At 52.3% G+C, this 19,963-nt stretch overlaps 2 protein-coding genes across 3 annotated transcripts; one reads left to right on the forward strand and one right to left on the reverse strand.

The window, feature by feature from the left end:
* Positions 1-1,457: 1,457 nt before the first annotated feature.
* SNRPD2 (small nuclear ribonucleoprotein D2 polypeptide) lies at positions 1,458-5,759 on the reverse strand. Of its 2 annotated transcripts, none has more exons than XM_005589608.4 (3): positions 5,705-5,759; positions 2,390-2,569; positions 1,458-1,726 (listed from the first exon to the last, which is right to left on the reverse strand). In XM_005589608.4, coding segments are annotated over exons 1-3 (357 nt in total). In that variant the 5' UTR covers positions 5,707-5,759; the 3' UTR covers positions 1,458-1,551. The 2 variants fall into 2 exon arrangements, with proteins under 2 accessions (XP_005589665.1, XP_065390693.1); XM_065534621.1 differs by having other exon boundaries at positions 4,973-5,759.
* A 724-nt stretch (positions 5,760-6,483) lies between these two features.
* On the forward strand, positions 6,484-19,517 carry QPCTL (glutaminyl-peptide cyclotransferase like). The gene is made up of 7 exons (XM_015440954.4): positions 6,484-6,727; positions 7,229-7,372; positions 9,857-10,138; positions 13,398-13,550; positions 13,652-13,751; positions 17,321-17,437; positions 18,433-19,517. The coding sequence occupies exons 1-7, from the start codon at positions 6,521-6,523 to the stop codon at positions 18,576-18,578; spliced, it is 1,149 nt and encodes a 382-aa protein (XP_015296440.1). The 5' UTR covers positions 6,484-6,520; the 3' UTR covers positions 18,579-19,517.
* The last annotated feature ends 446 nt before the right edge of the window (positions 19,518-19,963 follow it).

Consider the following 19,963-nt stretch of genomic DNA (forward strand, 5'->3'; position numbering starts at 1 on the left):
CAAAGATATGAGGGGAGGGCCTGCTGCAGTGGCTCACACCTGTAATCCCACCACTTTGGGAGGCCGAGGCAGGAGGATCACTTGAGCCCAGGAGTTCAAGACCAGTCTGGGTAACATAGCGAAATCCCATCTCTACAAAAAGCTGGCAGGAGGATCACTTGAGCCTGGGGGGGTCAAGGCTACAGTGAGCCATGATTGTGCCGCGGCACTCCAGCTTGGCAGACAGAATGAGACCCTGTCTCAAAAAAAAAAAAAAAAAAAAAAAAACCCCACAAAGATATGGGGAACATACGATGTGTGTGTCAGAGCAACACAGGGAACTTCCTTATCTCCCCCCCAATATATATACCACCTCCCCGCCTCCCTTTCCCACCTCCATCTATCTCCCCATATTTGTCAGAGAATTCCTCTCAAGGGTAATGCAGCTGAATTTGAGGGGCAGCAAAGCTCAGGGGTGAAGCCACAGGCTCAGGAGGTGAGTTTAAATCACAGTACCACCACTTCCTGGCTGGTTTGCCCCTGGAAAGTGACATCGTCTCTCTGTGTCTCAGTTCCTTCTTCTGGAAAAGGGGGAGAATAAATTAACAGGCCCACCCCAGAGCTGTTGGGAGGATGTTTGAAAAGTGCTAAGCCTGGCCTGATACCTAAACAGCTCAGCAAGTGTCAGTCAGGATCACTAGCAGTAATATTTAGCTACTGACTGCTTTCTTCTCTTTTTTTTTTCTTTTTGAGAGGGAGTCTTAGAATCTGTTGCCCAGGCTGAAGTGCAGTGGTGCAACCTCAGCTCAGTGCAACCTCTGTCTCCTGGTTCAAGCTATCCTCCTGCTTCAGCCTCCCAAGTAGCTGGGACCACAGGTGTGCGCCACCATGCCTGGCTAATTTTGTATTTTTAGTAGAGACGGGGTTTCGCCACGTTGGCCAGGCTGGTCTCGAACTCCTGAGCTCAGGTGATCCACCCGCCTTGGCCTCCCAAAGTGCTGGGATTACAGGCGTGAGCCACTGCGCCTGGCCAATCTTTGTATTTTTAGTAGAGACAGCATTTCACCATGTTGGCCAGGCTGGTCTTGAATTCCCGATGTCAGGTGATTTGCCCGCCTCAGCCTCCCAAACTACTGGGATTACAGGCGTGAGCCACCATGCCTGGCCCCAAAAGATATTTTGGTCAAGCGAGGCCAATTCATTTTAAGAGGCAGAGAAGAGAGCAACAGAGTGACAAGGCGAAGCTCAGAAAGATTAAAGCAGGAGAACTAAAATATTCTCCAGTGCCACAACTGGGTGCTCATTTCCATCCAACCTGTTTGCTTTGTGGAGGGGGAAAGTGAGGCCTCGATGGGGCAGAGCCAGGGCCTCTCCACTTGCTCACGGGTCCTGGTCCCAGCATTCAATTTGATATTAGCTGCCTCCCCCAAGCCCTCCTGAATCCACCCCACTCACAAGGCTCTGGGAACACATACCACTAGAAAAAAACCACAGAGCTTTATTATTCTCAACACCAATGGCAATGGTCTTCATAGGACGAGAGAGTGAGTTCTGTCGATGGATAGGCAGCCCCTACTTGCCGGCGATGAGCGGGTTCCGCAGGACCACGATGACCGAGTCCCCACGCAGGAACATCTTGGAGATGTAGCGGTCTTTGTTGACTGGCTTGGATTTCTTCTTGCCCTTGCCGCTCTTAGGGACCTCAGTCCACATCTCCTTCACGTTCTCCAGCACCATGTTGCAGTGCCTGGTGGGGAACAGGGAGGGGAGGCACTGGGTGTGAGGGGGGTGCCTCTGACAGCGCTGCCTGCTGCTCGCCCCCTCCAGCAGCATGGCTTGGGGAAGGGTGCAGGTGCTAGGCTGGATGACCAAGCTGCCAAGGCCAATTCTGCCAGTCCTTAGGTTGAGGCTGAGGCAAAGGACTGCACCTCTCTGTGCCAGTTTGTTCATCTTTAAGAGGGAAGACAATCACAGTACCTTCCTCACAAGGTCGTTGAATATTATCTTTTTTTTTCTTTTTTTTTTTTTGAGACAGAGTGTCGCTCTGTTGCCCAGGCTGGAGTGCAGTGGTGCGATTTCAGCTCGCCGCAACCTCTGCCTCCTGGGTTCAGGCAATTCTCGTGCCTCGGCCTCCTGAGCAGCTGTGAATACAGGTGTGCACCACCACGCCCGGTTTTTATATTTTTAATAGAGATGCCGTTTCACCATGTTAGCCAGGCTAGTCTCGAACTCCTGACCTCAGGTGATCCACCCGCCTTGGCCTCCCAAAGTGCTGGAATTACAGGCATGAGCCACCACCCTGGGCCATACACCCCAGGCGTCTGAGAAACCTGTCTTTGAGCTCTTCAGACTGGAGCTAGGGCAGCCTCTCTAGGCCTGCACAGAACACCTCCCAGGACCCAGCACTCACCTATCGAAGGCCTTCACACGGCCCAGGAGTTTCTTATTGTTGCGACAGTTGATGAGCACTTGGGTGTTGTTCTTGACTGACTGAGTGAGCACAGAGAGTGGACCCGTGTTAAATTCCTCCTCCTCTCGCTTCTGCAGCTCCTCTGGGGTCATCTCACTCTTGGGCTTGTTGAGGAGGCTCCTGCATGGACAAACATGGAACCCACAAGTGAGAGAGGCTGGAGCTGTGAGGATGGGTGGTCAGGGCCTCAGCCTCAATGTCTCCCCAGCCTTGTCCCATCACATCCATCCTGTTTGGCCTTCTGAGTATCACCAGCTGGATGCCTAACAGACATTTTCTTTTTCTTTTCTTTTCTTTTTTTTTGAGACAGAGTCTTGCTCTGTTGCCAGGCTAGAGTGCAGAGGCACGATCTCAGCTCACTGCAACCTCTGCCTCCTGGGTTCAAGCGATTCTCCTGCCTCAGCCTCCTGAGTAGCTGGGACTACAGGTGCGCGCCACCTCCACGCCCAGCTAATTTTTGTATTTTTAGTAGACAGTGGGTTTCACCACGTTGGCCAGGATGGTCTTGATTTCCTGACCTCGTGATCCACCCGCCTCGACCTCCCGAAGTGCTGAGATTACAGGTGTGAGCCACCGCGCTCAGCCAGACATTTTCAACTCTGCATGTCTCAGGTCGGGGTCCAGATCACCCAACCACCGAAGCCTACCCTATCCACAGTGTTCCCCATCTGCCTTCTAGTTCTCTGGGCAAAAACTCTTTGTCAACTTGATTCCTCTTTTTCCCTTGCATCCTACAATAAATCTGTAGGAAGTGGCCATTTCTTACCATGGCCTCAGCCTCTGTCATCTCTGACCTGGAATCTTTCCGGTCTCTCTGCCTCCACCCATGTTCCCTGACAGTCTGTTCTCCACAGAGTGGTCTGAGGGGGCTGTGCTAAAACCTAAATCATAACATGTCACTCTTCAAAGCCCTCCCAGGGGCTGGGTACGGTAGCTCATGCCTGTAATCCTAGCACTTTTGTGGTGCAGAGGTTGCGGTGAGCTGAGATCGCGCCACTGCACTCCACCCTGGCAACAGAGCAAGACTCCGTCTCAAAAAAAAAAAAAAAAAAAAAGAAAAGAAAAGAAAAGAAAATGTCTGTTAGGCATCCAGCTGGTGATGATTCACAAGGCGGGTGGATCACTTGACATCAGGAGTTCGAGACCAGCCTGGCCAACACGGTGAAAACCCATCTCTACTAAAAATACAAACAAAACAAAAACAACAACAAAAAATTAGCCAGGCGTGGTGGTGCACGCCTGTAATCTCAGCTACTTGGTAGGTTCTGGCAGAAGAATCGCTTGAGCTCAGGAGTCGGAGAGTGCAGTGAAGCGAGATCATGCCACTGCACTCCAGCCTGGGCGACAGAGCGAGACTCTGTCTCAAAAAATAAATAAATACAAATTAGAAAATACAAAAATTAGGCTGCGTGTGATGGCTCACGCCTGTAATCCCAGCACTTTGGGAGGCCAAGGGGGGTGGATCGCCTGAGCTCAGGAGTTCCAGACCACCCAGGGCAACATGGTGAAACCCTGTCTCTACTAAAAATACAAAAAAATTAACGAGGTGTGATGGCGCATGCCTCTAGTCCCAGCTACTTAGGAGGATGACGCAGGAGAATCGCTGGAGCCCCAGCAGCGAAGGTTGCAGTGAGCCAAGATTACACCACTGCACTCCAGCTTGGGTTACAGAGTAAGACTCCATCCCCCACCCCAAAAAAAAAAGTAGCTGGGCATGGTGGCGCATGCTTGTAATCCTAGCTACTTGGGAGGCTGAGGCAAGAAGATCACTTGAACCCAGGAGACAGAGATCGTGCTACTACACTCCAATCTGGGTGACAGAGCGAGATTCCATCTCAAACAAACAAAAGAAAATCCTCCCATGCCCCCCCGCCATCTCAGTGTAGAAAGTAAAACCCCGGCCAGGCATGGTGGCTCACGCCCGGCCAGGCACGGTGGCTCACGCCTGTAATGCCAGCACTTTGGAAGGTCGAGGCAGGTGGATCATTCGAGGTCAGGAGTTTGAGACCAGGTTGGCCAACATGGCGAAATCTGGTCTCTACTAAAAATATAAAAGTCAGCTGGGCATGGTGGTTGGTGCCTGTAATCCTAGCAACTCGGGAGGCTGAGGCAGGAGAATTGCTTCAACTCGGGAGGCAGAGGTTGCAGTGAGCTGAGATCGCACCATTGCACTCCAGCCTGAGCAACAGAGCAAGGCTATGTCTCGGGAAAAAAAAAAAAAAAAAAAGATTTTTTTTTTCCTTGGGAACAAAAGGTTTCATTCACTGATGTATCCTATGTGGCTTAAGCAGTGTCTGATACATAAACATTCAATGTAATATTTGGTGCACTAATAAATGAGCAAAATCATGCCAATCACTCGTTATCCCTTTAAGTTGTGAATTAGGTCGAAAACGCATCTGTCTCCAGCTCAAATGATCAGGAGAAGTCCCTTATTTCAAATCATTATTTCTAAAAGTCCTAACTTCCCTTCCCCAGTATTCGTTTTGATTTCTTTTGTTTCGTTTTGAGATGGAGTCTTACTCTTCGCTCAGGCTGGAAGTGTGCAGTGGTGCAATCTCGGCTCACTGCAACCTCCGTCTACCGGGTTCAAGCGATTCTCCGGCCTCAGCCTTCCAAGTAGCTGGAATTACAGGGGCCCGACACTACGTCTGGCTAATTTTTGTATTTTTGGTAGACACGGGGTTTCACCACAATGGCCAGGCTGGTCTCAAACTCCTGACCTCAGGTGATCTGCCCGCCTCGGCCTCCCAAAGTGCTGGGATTTACAAACCTGAGCCACCGCGCCCGGCCTCCCCCAGTATTCGTAAAATCGCTGCCCCTTAACATTCACTTCAATAGGACTAATTATCTAGGACCCCCCTCCGTTATCGTTTAAAATATGTTTTTCATAATTAAAAAAAATTTTTTTTGTAGAGACGGGGGTCTCGCTATGTTGCCTAGAGTAGTCTCGAAACTCCTGTGTTCTAGCGATGCTCCCGCCTTGGCCTACTAAAATGCTGGGATCACAGGCATGAGTCCCCGCGCCCAGCCCAGCGCGTTATCTGATAAAGCTGTCCCCTCTCCCGAAGTCACGATGCGTCAAAGGCCCCACGCCCGTTCTCAAACTCATCAGGAGAAACGCAGGACGCTCCATCCCTAAAACATCTGCCCCTGTCCCCCACCCCGCTCTCTGCTCAACCCTTCCCACCCTCAATCGGTCAAAATTTCCACCCTCAACCTCCTTCCCGCCGCCTAAGCCTAGCCCGGCCTCACATGATGGTCACTAAGCTCTCCGTTCACTCCCGTTTCCTCCGCGTTGCTGCAGCCTGAGGCGAGAGAGGCGGGACTTCCTCTTCCTGCGACCCACTTCCGTTGGCGCCTGCGCAAAGCCAACCAGTAAGTGGAGGCGTGGCCTGTTGCCATAGCATTGCCCACCAACGGTGCACAATGAAAGAATAAAAGCCTCGGATAGGGGTTCGAGGCCAGTCAGAACCACACGGGGCAGATGTTTATGACAATGAAGACAAAAGGAAAGGCGGTCTGATTCAAACCGTTTCGTTTAAGAATGGTACAGGTTTAAGGAGGGAAATGACAAACTATTTCCAAATGCCCGCCGGCCGTGACTTCGGGGGCGCGGCCTCCGCTGAAGCCAATCCGCTCCTCGCTTCGGAGACAGGCACCGCCCCTCTTCCCTCTGGGACGGGTTATTGACGTATCTACTGATCTTTCCGACCCTGCGCCACCAATCCCCTGCCTACATCCGGGAGGGGCATGGACCTGCGCCCGAGAGATTGAATATTTTCCACGATCAAACGCTGCTCATTGGCTTTCCCCCTCCGCTAAGGCGGAGCCTATCTCTTTTGCGCTCCCTTTTGGGTCGTGCCATTCTCAGAAGAACCAACCCCAATACCCAAGGGAGGCCGGGAGGCGTGTCCTCAGGACCGTAGCTCTTATTGGTTTCGCTGCTCGCTGTGGGGTGGGCAGGTGCAGCCGCTGCTGTTGCTTATTGGCCCACTGATTCCATGGGGTGGAACTTGGCTGGGCCTAAACTCAATCGTGGTCTGGTACAGGTTTCAGGGCATAGCTGCCATGCGTTCCGGGGGCCGCGGGCGGCCCCGCCTGCGGCTAGGGGAACGTGGCGTTATGGAGCCACTCTTGCCCCCGAAGCGCCGCCTGCTACCGCGGGTTCGGCTCTTGCCCCTGTTGCTGGCGCTGGCCGTGGGCTCGGCGTTCTACACCATTTGGAGCGGCTGGCACCGCAGGACTGAGGAGCTGCCGCTGGGCCGGGAGCTGCGGGTGAGGCTGGGCGGGGACCCGGGCACCGCGGGGACCCTCATTCCCTCCCCGCTGTTACCCAGGGTTGACTTGGCTTTAGCGTACGGCCCTAACCGCAGATGCCACAGTCTTCGTCATCTGAGCGCATGACCCTTACCAAAGGAATAAGGCTTCGGGCTGGTTTTACAACAGTAGCTTCCTTTTATGAGGAAAGGTCTGAAATAGTAAGACGAGGGGGTTCAGGGTTCTACGCCTTTAGTCAACTATTTGGAAGAGTCCCTTCCTCCATCTCCCCTCTCTCTCACTGGGCCTCGATTTCCCCATCAAGTTTGAGGTAGGCTGGACCGGATGGTCTTGGAAGGACTTTTTCTGAGCCTTGGATTTATCCTAGAAGTCTCCGATGCTGGAGGCCGCAAATTAGAAAGAGGACCCGGGGCTGCTTGTGGGTGACGGCGCCCGGGGTAGGGATGAAATGGTGGGTTGCTCTCATTCTTCCCTTCCCTATCCCACCTCCTTCCCAAGGTCCCGTTGATCGGAAGCCTTCCCGAAGCCCGGCTGCGGAGGGTGGTGGGACAACTGGACCCACAGCGTCTCTGGGGCACTTATCTGCGCCCCCTGCTGGTTGTGCGAACCCCAGGCAGCCCGGGAAATCTCCAAGTCAGAAAGGTAAAGGGACCCACCTCCAGTCCCTGACCCCCTAGCCCTCCAGGGAATGGGAAATAAGCATCCTGTTCAAGATCCCAAAGGAGCTAAGAGGAGGAACTGGGGCAATGACTGGAGTTAATCGGACTCTAGACTCCCATGCTGAAAACAAACCACCAGGCTGTACTGCCCCCCTTAATGCCCCCACCAAAAGCTTACTATGTGCTAGGCATAGGCAACAGACAGCCCTTTAAGGTGGGTACCAATATGATCTTCATTATGCAGATGGGGAAATTGAGGCTCAGAGAGGTTATACACATTGCACAAATCCTACAGATAATAAATAGTAGACCTTAGCCTGGTGCACTGGCTCATGCCTGTAATCCCAGCACTTTGGGAAGCCAAGGTGGGGGAATCATCTGAGAACTTCGAGACTAGCCTAGTCAACATAGTGAGACCCAATGTTTAGAAAATCATAGACCTAGAGTTGAACCCAAGCAGGTTGGCTCCAACCTGGTGCTGTAATGTGAGTCATTTAAAGGCCAGGCACAGCAGCTCACACCTGTAATCCTAGCACTTTGGGAGGTCAAGACAGGCAGATCACTTGAGGTCAGGAATTTGAGACCAGCCTGGCCAACATCGTGAAACCCCATCTCTACTAAAAATACAAAATTAGCCAGGCGTGGTGGTGGGTAACTGTAGTCGCAGCTACTTGGGAGGCTGAGGCACGAGAATCACTTGAACCCGGGAGGCGGAGGCTTCAGTGAGCTGAGATTGCTCCACTGCACCCCAGCGTGGGTGACAGAGCAAGACTCCATCTCAAAAAAAAAAAAAAAAAAAAGAGTCATTTAAATACTGCCTGAGTCCCAGTGCGACCTCATCCACTTAGATTGTGACCTTGGACTTGTTTCTTTTCTCTTTTCTTTTCTTTTTTTTTTTTTTGAGACGGAGTCTCACACTGTTGCTTGGGTTGGAGTGCAGTGGCGCAATCTCGGCTCACGGCAACCTCCACTTACCAGGTTCAAGTGATTCTCCTGCCTCAACCTCCTGAGTAGCTGGGATTACAGGTGCCCGCCACCACGTCTGGCTAATTTTTTTGTATTTTTAGTAGAGACGGGGTTTCACTATGTTGGCCAGGCTGGTGTTGAACGCCTGACCTCGTGATCCACCTGCCTCAGACCCCCAAAGTTCTGGGACTACAGGCGTGAGCCACCGCGCCCAGCCGGAACTAGTTTCTTAACCTCTCTGAGCCCATTTCCTCATCTGCAAAATGGGATCATGTATCGGCAGTCCCTCCCCTTTATGGTTCCGAGAAGAGAGCTTAGCACACAGTGAGAGCTATTTAAGGGTAAGCTATGCCGGGCGCGGTGGCTCACGCCTGTAATCCCAGCACTTTGGGAGGCCGAGGCGGGCGGATCACAAGGTCAGGAGATCGAGACCACGGTGAAACCCCGTTTCTACTAAAAATACAAAAAATTAGCCGGGCGCGGTGGCGGGCGCCTGTAGTCCCAGCTACTCAGGAGGCTGAGGCAGGAGAATGGCGTGAACCCGGGAGGCGGAGCTTGCAGTGAGCCGAGATTGCGCCACTGCACTCCAGCCTGGGCGACAGAGCGAGACTCTGTCTCAAAAAAAAAAAAAAAAAAAAAAAGGGTAAGCTGTGATGAGTCTTGTTGGCTTCAAGAGGCGGGGTCACCCCAACATCTGGCACCCAGTAGGTACTCACCAGGACTGTCAAGGGAATGATTTTAATCACAGTAGGGGACTGGGCACAGTGGCTCACACCTATAGTCCCAGCACTTTGGGAGGCCGAAGCAGGCAGATCACTTGAGGTCAGGAATTTGATACCAGGCTGGCCAACATTGTGAAACCTCATCTCTTCTAAAAGTACAAAAAATAGCCAGATGTTGTGGGGGGGGCCTGTAACCCCAGCTACTCGGGAGGCTGAGTCAGGAGAAATCACTTGAAGCCAGGAGGCGGAGGTTGCAGTGAGCTGAGATCGAGCCACTGCACTCCAGCCTGGGTGACAGAGCAAGACTCCATCTCAAAAAGAAAAAGAAAAAAAGAGGCCAGGCACGGTGGCTCACGCCTGTAATCCCAGCACTTTGGGAGGCCGAAGCAGGCAGATCACGAGGTCAGGAGATCAAGACCATCCTGGCTGACACGGTGAAACCCTGTCTCTACTAAAAATACAAAAAATTAGCCGGGCATGGTGGCGGGCACCTGTAGTTCCAGCTACTCAGGAGACTGAGGCAGGAGAATGGCGTGAACCCAGGAGGCGGAGCTTGCAGTGAGCCAAGATCGCGCCACTACACTCCCTTCTGGGTGACAGAGCGAGACTCTGTCTCAAAAAAAAAAAAAAAAGAAAAAGATAAAAAAGAAAGAAATCCATTAAATCAGAGTGGGACTTTAGAGTCAACCCATCTGCTCTACATGGCTCAGGTCACGTGGCCCTTCTCCCCACCTCCTCCCCAGTCCCCGTCCACCCTCCCACCTCTCTCTTGCCGCTAGTTCCTGGAGGCCACGCTGCGGTCCCTGACAGCAGGTTGGCACGTGGAGCTGGATCCCTTCACAGCCTCGACGCCCCTGGGCCCAGTGGACTTTGGCAATGTGGTGGCCACGCTGGACCCGGGGGCTGCCCGTCACCTCACCCTTGCCTGCCATTATGACTCGAAGCTCTTCCCACCCGGATCGACCCCGTTTGTAGGGGCCACAGACTCGGCTGTGCCCTGTGCCCTGCTGCTGGAGCTGGCCCAGGCACTTGACCTGGAGCTGAGCAGGGCCAAAGAACAGGTAAGGAGCAGGAGTTGGGGAGGGTAGTGGGCTACCTCCACCTTTTCCCAAGCCCCCACCTTACCTTTTCTGGACATTTGTCATCCCTCTCATCTTCCCACTCTACTCCGCGCACGGTGTCACAGGGATATTTTTTTCCTTTTTTGAGACAGAGTTTCACTCTTGCTCCCCAGGCTGGAGTGCACATGGCGGGATCTTGGCTTACCGCAACCTCTGCCTCTCGGGTTCAAGCGATTCTCCTGCCTCAGCCTCCCTAGTAGATGGGATTACAGGCATGTGCCACCACGCACAGCTAATTTTGTAATTTTAGTGGAGACGTGCTATCTCCATGTTGGTCAGGCTGGTCTCGAACTCCCAACCTCAGGTGATCTGCCCTCCTCGGCCTCCCAGAGTGCGGGGATTACAGGCGTGAGCCACCACGCCTGGCCATCACAGGGATCTTTTTACCTCCTAGATGTCAGATTCTCTTTCCTCTCCCCCAAACCCTCCCAGGGCTCCCGCCTCATTGCATTGCATTGCATCCCGCAAGCATAATCCAGAGTCCTTATATTGGCCCATGGGCTGTGCCCTGGTACCTCTCCAGCCTCATCTCCCACCCCTCACCTCTTGCTCACTCTGCTGTAGCCACCCCTACCTCCTCTGGATTCCTCAAACCCGCAGGGCTCACTCCCGCCTCAGAGCATTTGCACTTGCTGTTTGCTTTGGATAGAATGTGCTTTTCTGGCCAGGCTCGGTGGCTCACGCTTGGAATCCCAGCATTTTGGAAGGCTGAGGTGGGTGGATCACGAGGTCAGGAGTTCAAGACCAGCCTGGCCAACATGGTGAAACCCTGTCTCTACCAAAAATACAAAAATTAGCCACGCTTGGTGGTACACACCTGTAACCCCAGCTACTCGGGAGACTGAAGCAGAGAACTGCTTGAACTCGGGAAGCGGAGGTTGCAGTGAGCTGAAGTTGCACCACTGCTCTCCAGCCTGGGTGACACAGCAAGACTCCATCTCAAAAAAAAAAAAAAAAAAAAAATTATCCGGGTGTAGTGGCATGCTACTTGGGAGGCTGAGAGGGGAGGATGGCTTGAGTCGAGGAGTTTGAGGCTGCAGTGAGCCATGATCATGCCACTGTATTCTAGCCTGGGTGACAAGAGACCTTGTCTCTTAAAAAAAAAAAAAAAAAAAGAATATACTTTTCATAGATATCTTCCTGGCTGACTCCCACTCTTCACTCAGGTGTCCACTCCAATGTCACCCCTTTAAAGAGGCCTTCCCGGCCGGGCATGGTAGCTCACGCCTGTAATCCCAGCATTTTGGGAGGCCAAGGCAGGCAGATCATTTGAGGTCAGAAGTTCGAGCCCAGCTTGGCCAACAGGGAAACCCCATCTCTACTAAAAATACAAAAATTAGCTGGGCATGGTGGTGCACACCTGTAATCCTGGCTACTTGGGAGGTTGAAACAGGAGGATCGGCCGGGCGCGGTGGCTCAAGCCTGTAATCCCAGCACTTTGGGAGGCCGAGATGGGTGGATCACGAGGTCAGGAGATCGAGACCATCCTGGTTAACACGGTGAAACCCCGTCTCTACTGAAAAATACAAAAAAAAAACTAGTCGGGCGAGGTGGCGGGCGCCTGCAGTCCCAGCTACTTGGGAGGCTGAGGCAGGAGAATGGCGTGAACCCGGGAGGCGGAGCTTGCAGTGAGCTGAGATCTGGCCACTGCACTCCAGCCTGGGCGACAGAGCGAGACTCTGTCTCAAAAAAAAAAAAAAAAAAAAAGAAACAGGAGGATCACTTGAACCCGGGAGGCGGAGGTTGCAGTGAGCCAAGATCACACCACTGAACTCCAGCCTGGACGACAGAGCGAGATTCTGTCTCAAAACAAACAGAAAAGAAAAACACAGATCTCATCATGGTCTTGCCCTGCTCAACCCCCCTCCGTACCTCCCCAGTGTCCCTATAACAAAGCCCACACTCCCTGGCCCTTGCTAAACCCTCCGGACTCCTCTCAAACCTCTGGGACCCCTTCCCTGGCCACAGCCTTGCCCTGTGTTGCTCCCTTGGCTGGGAATGCTCTTCCTCCTGCTCCATTTTGCCAGGCCAGTTCCTACCCACTCTCATGGCAAACATCCCTTCCCAAAAGACCCAACGCCCTCTCCAGGCCAGGTCATCCCCCAGCCTCCTTCCTATGCCCTCTCAGGACTCTATAGTTCTTAGAAGCATTTGTCTCAACTGCATTTCGCTGTTTGTATAATTACTCATTTGTGGCTCTATCTCTTTCTCCAAACTGAGCTTGAGGAATAATAATCAGAGATAATCCTTATTTAGTTACATGCCAGGCACTGTTCTAAGACCTGGATTCAAACCTTACCCTTTGAAAAGAACTGTTATTGCTGGGCGTGGTGGCTGACATCTGTAATCCCAGCACTTTGGGAGGCTGAGGCAGGTGGATCATTTGAGGTCAGGAGTTTGAGACCAGCCCGGCCAACATGGTGAAACCTTGTCTCTACTGAAAATACGAAAATTAGCTGGGCGTGATAGCGGGCGCCTGTGGTCACAGCTATATGGGAGGTTGAAGCAGGAGAATCTCTTGAACCTGGGAGGTGGAGGTTGCAGTGAGTCAAGGTTGTGTCATTCCATTCCAGCCCGGGTGACAGAGCAAGACTTAGTCTCAAAAAAAAAAAAAAAAAAAAAAACAAACCTCAGCCAGGCGCGGTGGCTCAAGCCTGTAATCCCAGCACTTTGGGAGGCCGAGGCCTGATCACGAGGTCAGGAGATCGAGACCATCCTGGCTAACACGGTGAAACCCCGTCTCTACTAAAAAATACAAAAAATCAGCTGGGCGTGGTGGCGGGCGCCTATAGTCCCAGTCACTTAGGAGGCTGAGGCAGGAGAATGGCGTAAACCCAGGAGGCGGAGCTTGCAGTGAGCTGAGATTCGGCCACTGCACTCCAGCCTGGGCCACAGAGCGAGACTCCATCTCAAAAAAAAAAACCAAAAAAAAAACTCTTATTAACCCCATTTATAGATGAAGAAACTGATGCTTCTAGAAGTTAGTAACTTCCCCATGCCTGCTTTGTTATGAAGCAGCCAAGTACGGATTTGATCCCAGACAACTGGACTCAGAATCTGTGCTCTTGGCTACCACGTTCAATGAGTGAGGACATCTCATTTGTTCTGTTAAGCCATGCAAATGGGCAAGAAGTGTGGGTGTGCCGAGGCTGAGGGCTAGTCCTGAGCTGTCTCTGACCGCCCCCTGCTGCTCCCACAGGCAGCCCCGGTGACCCTGCAACTGCTCTTCCTGGATGGTGAAGAGGCGCTGAAGGAGTGGGGACCCAAGGACTCCCTTTACGGTTCCCGGCACCTGGCCCAGCTCATGGAGTCTATACCTCATAGCCCCGGCCCCACCAGGATCCAGGCTATTGTAAGACCAGGGTCCCCTGACTTCTGGCGAGGGAGGGAGAAGGTGAAGCGGGGCTGGCGTCATCTTGCGCGGGCCCCTCCAGTCCTGGCCTTTCTCCTCAGGAGCTCTTTATGCTTCTTGATCTCCTGGGAGCCCCCAATCCCACCTTCTACAGCCACTTCCCTCGCACGGTCCGCTGGTTCCATCGGCTGAGAAGCATTGGTAAGGGTGAATGTGGAGGTGGGCCCCAGCCCACCTGGGGTATGGGGTACAGGGCGGCGGGCTGGGGTAGGACAGGCACCTACCCTCTAAAGGCTCATCTACCAGTCTGGGCCACATAGGAAGACCCCATTTTTTTTTTTTTTTTTGAGATGGAGTCTCACTGTGTCACCCAGGCTGGAGTGCAGTGGCGTGATCTTGGCTCACTGCAACCTGCACCTCCCAGGTTCAAGCCATTCTCCTGCCTCATCCTCCCGAGTAGCTGGGACTACAGGCGCATGCCACCATGGCCAGCTAATTTTTTATTTTAGCAGAGACAGGGTTTCACTATGTTGGCCAAGCTGGTCTCGAACTCCTGATCTCGAGATTCGCCCACCTCAGTCTCTCAAAGTGCTGGGATTACAGGCGTGAGCCACCGCGCCCTGTGACCCCATCTCTTAAAAAAAGAAATTAGCACCGGGCATGGTGGCTCACGCCTGTAATCCCAGCACTTTGGGAGGCCGAGGCAGGCAGATCACGAGGTCAGGAGATCGAGACCATCCTAGCTAACATGGTGAAACCCTGACTGTACTAAAAGTACAAAAAATTAGCCAGGCGTGGTGGCGGGCGCCTATAGTCCCAGCTACTCGAGAGGCTGAGGCAGGAGAATGGTGTGAACCCAGGAGGCAGAGCTTGCAGTGAGCTGAGATTGCGCCACTGCACTCTAGCCTGGGCAACAGCTGGGTGCAGTGGCATGCACCTGTCATCCCAGCTACTAGGGAGTATCCTTTGAGCCTGGGAGGGCAAGGCTCCTGGGAGGTCAAGGCTGTAGTGAGCCAAGATTGCACCACTGCACTCCAGCCTGAGATCCTGTCTCAAAAAAAAAAAAAAAAAAAAAAGCTGGCTTGGTGGCTCACACCTGTAATCCCAGCACTTTCAGAGGCTGAGGCGGGTGGATCACTTGAACTCAGGAGTTCCAGACCAGCCTGGGCAACATGGCGAAACCCCGTCTCTACAAAATAAAAACAAAAATTAGGTCAGTCGTGGTGGCTCATGCCTGTAATCCCAGCACTTTGGGAGGCCGAAGCGGGTGGATCACCTGAGGTTAGGAGTTTGAGACCAGCCTGGCCAACGGGGCGAAACCCCTTCTCTACTAAAAATACGAAAAGTTAGCCAGGCGTGGTGGTGTGTGCTTGTAATCCTAGCTATTCAGGAGGCTGAGGCAGGAGAATCGCTTGAACCTGGGAGGCGGAGGTTGCAGTGAGCCGAGATCGCGCCACTGCACTCTAGCCTGGGCAACAGAGTGAGACTCCATTAAAAAAAAAAAAAAAAATTAGCCAGGCGTGGTGGCACCTGCCTGTAGTCCCAGTGACTTGGGAGGCTGAAGTGGCAGGATCACTTGAGTCTGGGAGGTCGAGGCTGCAGTAAGCTGTGATTGCACCACTGCACTCCAGCCTGGGTGACAGAGTGAGACTCTGTCTCAAAAAAGAAATAAATAAAAATAAAAATTTTAAAAAGTTAAAAATTGTTTTTCTTCCTTTTTGTGGAGAACAGGGTCTCGCTATATTGCCCAGGCAGGTCTCGAACTCCTGGGCTCAAGTGATCCTCCCGCCTCTGCTTCCTTGAGAGCTGGGATTACAGGCATGAGCCACTGCACCCGGGCTAAAAATTGTTTTTAAAAATAAAGGCTCGGCCAGGTGCAATGGCTCACGCCTGTAATCCCAACACTTTGGGAGTCTGAGGTGGGTGGATCACAAGGTCAGGAGTTCGAGACCAGCCTGGCCAATATGGTAAAACCCTATCTCTACTATAAATACAAAAAGCAGCCAGGTGAGGTAGTGTGTGCCTGTAGTCTCAGCTACTCCGGAGGCTGAGGCAGAAGAATCGTTTGTACCTGGGAGGCATAGATTGCAGTGAGCTGAAATTGTGCCACTGCACTCCAGCCTGGGTGACAGAGCGAGACTCTGTCTCAAAAAATAAAATAAAATAAAATAAAGGCTCATCCAGCCTTTTCTCTACCTCTCTATCTTTCTAAGGAACTAGAGATTAGTGATAGTGATTAACAGACGGGCTGTAAGGTGAGACAGCTGTGGTTTCCAATCTTACCAGCTGGGTGAACTTGGACAAGTGGCTTCATTTCTCTGAGCCTCAGTTTCCTATCTGTAAAATGGCCAGTGGGGGCTGGGCCTGGTGGCTCTCGCATGTAATCCCAGCGCTTTGGAAGGCTGAGGCAGGTGAATCACAAGGTTGGGAGTTCGAGACCAATCTGGCCAATATGGTGACACCCCATCTCTACTAAACATTCAAAAATTAGCTGGGCATGGTGGCGGGTGCCTATACTCCCAGCTACTCAGGAGTCTGAGGCAGGAAAATTGCTTGAACCTGGGAGGTGGAGGTTGCAGTGAGCCGAGATTGCGCCACTGCGCTCCAACCTGGCGACACAGAGAGACTGTCTCAAAAAAAAAGGCCAGGGGACCCAGAAGTAGTGGCTCATGCCTGTAGTCCCAGCACTTTGAGAGGCCGAGGCAGGAAGATCACATGAACCCAGAAGTTTGAGGCCAGCCCGGGCAACACAGGAAGATCCCGTTTCCACACACACACACAATTACCCAGGCATGGGGGCAGGCGCGTGAAGTCCCAGCTATTTGAGAGGCTGAGACTGGAGGATCGCTCAGGCCAGCAAGATTAAGGCTGCACTGAGCTGTCATCGCCCCACTGCATTCCAGTGTGGATGAGAGAACAAGATCTTTTTTTTTTTTTTTTTTGAGACAGAGTCTCGCTTGGTCTCCCAGGCTGGAGTGTAGTGGCCCAATCTTGGCTCACTACAACCTCTGCCTCCTAGGTTCAAGCGATTCTCCTGCCTCAGCCTCCTGAGTAGCTGAGACTACAGGCATCTGCCACCACGCCTGGCTAATTTTTGTATTTTTAGTAGAGACAGGGTTTCACCATATTGGCCAGGCTGGTCTCGAACTCCTGACCTTGTGATCCGTCCGCCTCAACCTTCCAAAGTGCTGGGATTACAGGCGTGAGCCACCTTACCTGGCCTTTTTTCTTTTCTGTTTTTTTTTTTTTTTTTTTTTTTTTTTTTTGAGACAGAATCTTACTCTGTCACCCAGGCTGGAGTGCAGTGGTGCAATCTTAGCTCACTGCAACCTCCACCTCCCAGGTTCAAGCGATTCTTGTGCCTCAGCTTCCCAAGTAGCTGGGACTACAAGCGCCCACCACCACACCTAGCTAATTTTTGTATTTTTAGTGGAGACAGGGTTTCACTATGTTGGCCAAGCTGGTTTCGAACTCCTAACCTCAGGTGATCCACCTGCCTCGGCCTCCCTAAGTGCTGGGATTACAGGTGTGAGCCACCACACTGGGCCACAAGATCTTGTCTCAAAAAAAAGAATGTCTATGTCTTAGACTTGGAGGGATTGAATGAGACCAGGAACATAGTGAGCCCACAGGAAGGGGTAACTGGCATTCATCCTTGTTGGGATGACCAGGGCTTTGTCTCTGGGTGCTCTGCCCTCCTCTGATTTGTGGACTGGGGACCTCTGACTACTAAGGACTAACCCTTCCTCTCTAATCACCCCCACCTCCAGAGAAGCGTCTGCACCGTTTGAACCTGCTGCAGTCTCATCCCCAGGAAGTGATGTACTTCCAACCCGGGGAGCCCTTTGGCTCTGTGGAAGACGACCACATCCCCTTCCTCCGCAGAGGTACCTGCCGCAGGGAGGGACGGAGGGTGGGTGTCTAAGGAAGCCACAAGTTGGAACTGGCCATGGCCCCTTCCCAGGGCTGGGGAATGGTGCTAAGTGGCCTAACCTCTTTGTGCTTTGATTTATTCATCTGTAAAATGGGGATAATACTCCCTATCTTAGAGTATTGTTGAGGAGATTGAACGTGCTAACACCGGTAAAGACCTTACTTGGACCAGCACCCAGCACATAGCAAGCATTCCAGAAATGTTTGCAGCTCGGCACGGTGGTTCACACCTATAATCCCAGCACTTTGGGAGGCTGAGTTAGGAGGGGTGTTGGGGGACAGGAATCCTCGAGCCCAGGAGTTTGAAACCGGCCTGGGCAACATGGCATAAATCTTGTCTTTACTAAAAATACAAAATTTAGCAGGGCATGGTGGTTCGCACCTATAGTCTCAGCTACTCAAGAGGCTGAAGTGGGAGGATCACCTGAGCCTGGGAAGTCAAGGCTGCAGTGAGCCTTGATTGAGTAGCTGCGCTCTAGCCTGGACAACAGAGGGAGACAATATTTCAAAAAACAAAAAAAAAGTGCGAGGGCTGGGCGTGGTTGCTCACGCCTGTAATCCTAGCACTTTGGGAGGCTGAGGCGGGCGGATCACCTGAAGTCGGGAGTTTGAGACCAGCCTGGCCAACATGATGAAACCCCATCTCTACTAAAAATACAAAAATTAGACAGGTGTCGTGGTACCTGCCTGTAATCCCAGCTACCCGGGAGGCTGAGACAGTAGAATCGCTGGAATCCGGGAGGCAGAGGCTGCAGTGATCTGAGATCGCGCCACTGCACTCCAGCCTGGGCGACAGAGAGAGACTCCGCCTCAAAAAAAAAAAAGTGCCCGAACATACTATCTTTCACCAGTGTGTGAGGGCAAGGCAAGGTTACCTAGAGGCTGGGCTTGGGCTCCTGGGTTGTGGTGGGCTGCAGCGGACCTGACAAAGTCTCCTCTGTCACTTCAGGGGTCCCCGTGCTCCATCTCATCTCTACGCCCTTCCCTGCTGTCTGGCACACCCCTGCGGACACAGAGGCCAATCTCCACCCGCCCACGGTACACAACTTAAGCCGCATTCTGGCCGTGTTCCTGGCTGAATACCTGGGGCTCTAGTGCCCTCGGCCAATGCCTGTGCAGAGGACTGACAGAGAAGGTCCCACCGGGGGCCAGTGAAGCTCAGGCGGGATCTGCCTAGAGTGTGCTGGCTTGTCGTTTTCACACCTTTGTCTCCTAATTGTGCTACAATTGGAAGACCTTCTTTCTTTTGATTGTCTCAAGCTGCCACCCTTCAAGGATAGGGAAGAGACCATTGTGGGGTGACAGCCAGAGGAATAAGAACGTGGTCCCTCCCCAGAGGTAAACACTTGGTCCAAAGGTTTGCAGGGGCCAAATGGTGTTTTTTTTTTCTTTGAGACGGAGTCTTGCTTCGTCGCCCAGGCTGGAGTGCAGTGGCCCGATCTCAGTTCAGTACAAGCTCCGCCTCCTGGGTTCATGCCATTCTTCTGCCTCAGCCTCCCGGGTAGCTGGGACTACAGGCGCCCACCACCATGCCCGGCTAATTTTTTGTATTTTTAGTAGAGATGGGGTTTCATCGTGTTATCCAGGATGGTCTCAATCTCCTGACCTCATGATCTGCCCGCCTCGGCCTCCCAAAGTGCGGGGATTATAGGCGTGAGCCACTGGCCTGGCAAAATGCTGTTCTTTAGGTCAGCGAACTGAAAGAGCAAAAGACTGCTAGGTGTGGTGGCTCATGCCTGTAATACCAACACTTCGAGAGGCTCAGGGGGGGAGGATCACCCGAGGTCAAGAGTTTGAGACCAGCCTGGCCAACACGGTGAAACCCTGTCTCTACTAAAAATACAGTAGTTAGCTGGGCACAGTGGCAGGTGCCTGTCATCTCAGCTGCTTGGGAGGCTGAGGCAGGAGAATCACTTGTACCCAGGAGGCGGAGGTTGCAGTGAGCCGAGATCACACCACTACACTCCAGCCTGGGCGACAGAGCAAGACTCTGTCTCAATAAAATAAATAAATAAATAAATAAATAAATAAATAAATAAATAAATATTTTTAAAAAAGAGTAAAAGACTAAAAGACTGTTACTGGTCTGGTCCAGTGATGCCACCCAACCAGATGAATTCTCCGTGGCTTGTTTTGTGTCAGGTAATTCTCCAGAATGGCAGCCTTGCTACTGTACCAGTCCTAACCTAACTCCCACATGGGGCACATAGGATGTGTTCATAACCAGGCACAGAGGAGACAAGCTGATATTTTGGAAGTCCAGATTCTTCCAAACCCAATGGGTAATAAGCCATTGTTTCTGGCTGGGCATGGTGGTTCACATCTGTAATCCCAGCTCTTTGGGAGGCAGAGGCAGAGGGATAGCTTGAGCTCAGGAGTTTGAGATCAGTCTGGGCAATATAGTGTGACCCCATTCTCCAGAAAAAGGAAAAAGAAAAAAAGTGTAACCAGTGTTTCTGCAAAACACCACCTGCATAAGC

This window comes from Macaca fascicularis, chromosome 19 (genome assembly GCF_037993035.2).
Source record: "Macaca fascicularis isolate 582-1 chromosome 19, T2T-MFA8v1.1".
NCBI lineage: Eukaryota > Metazoa > Chordata > Mammalia > Primates > Cercopithecidae > Macaca > Macaca fascicularis.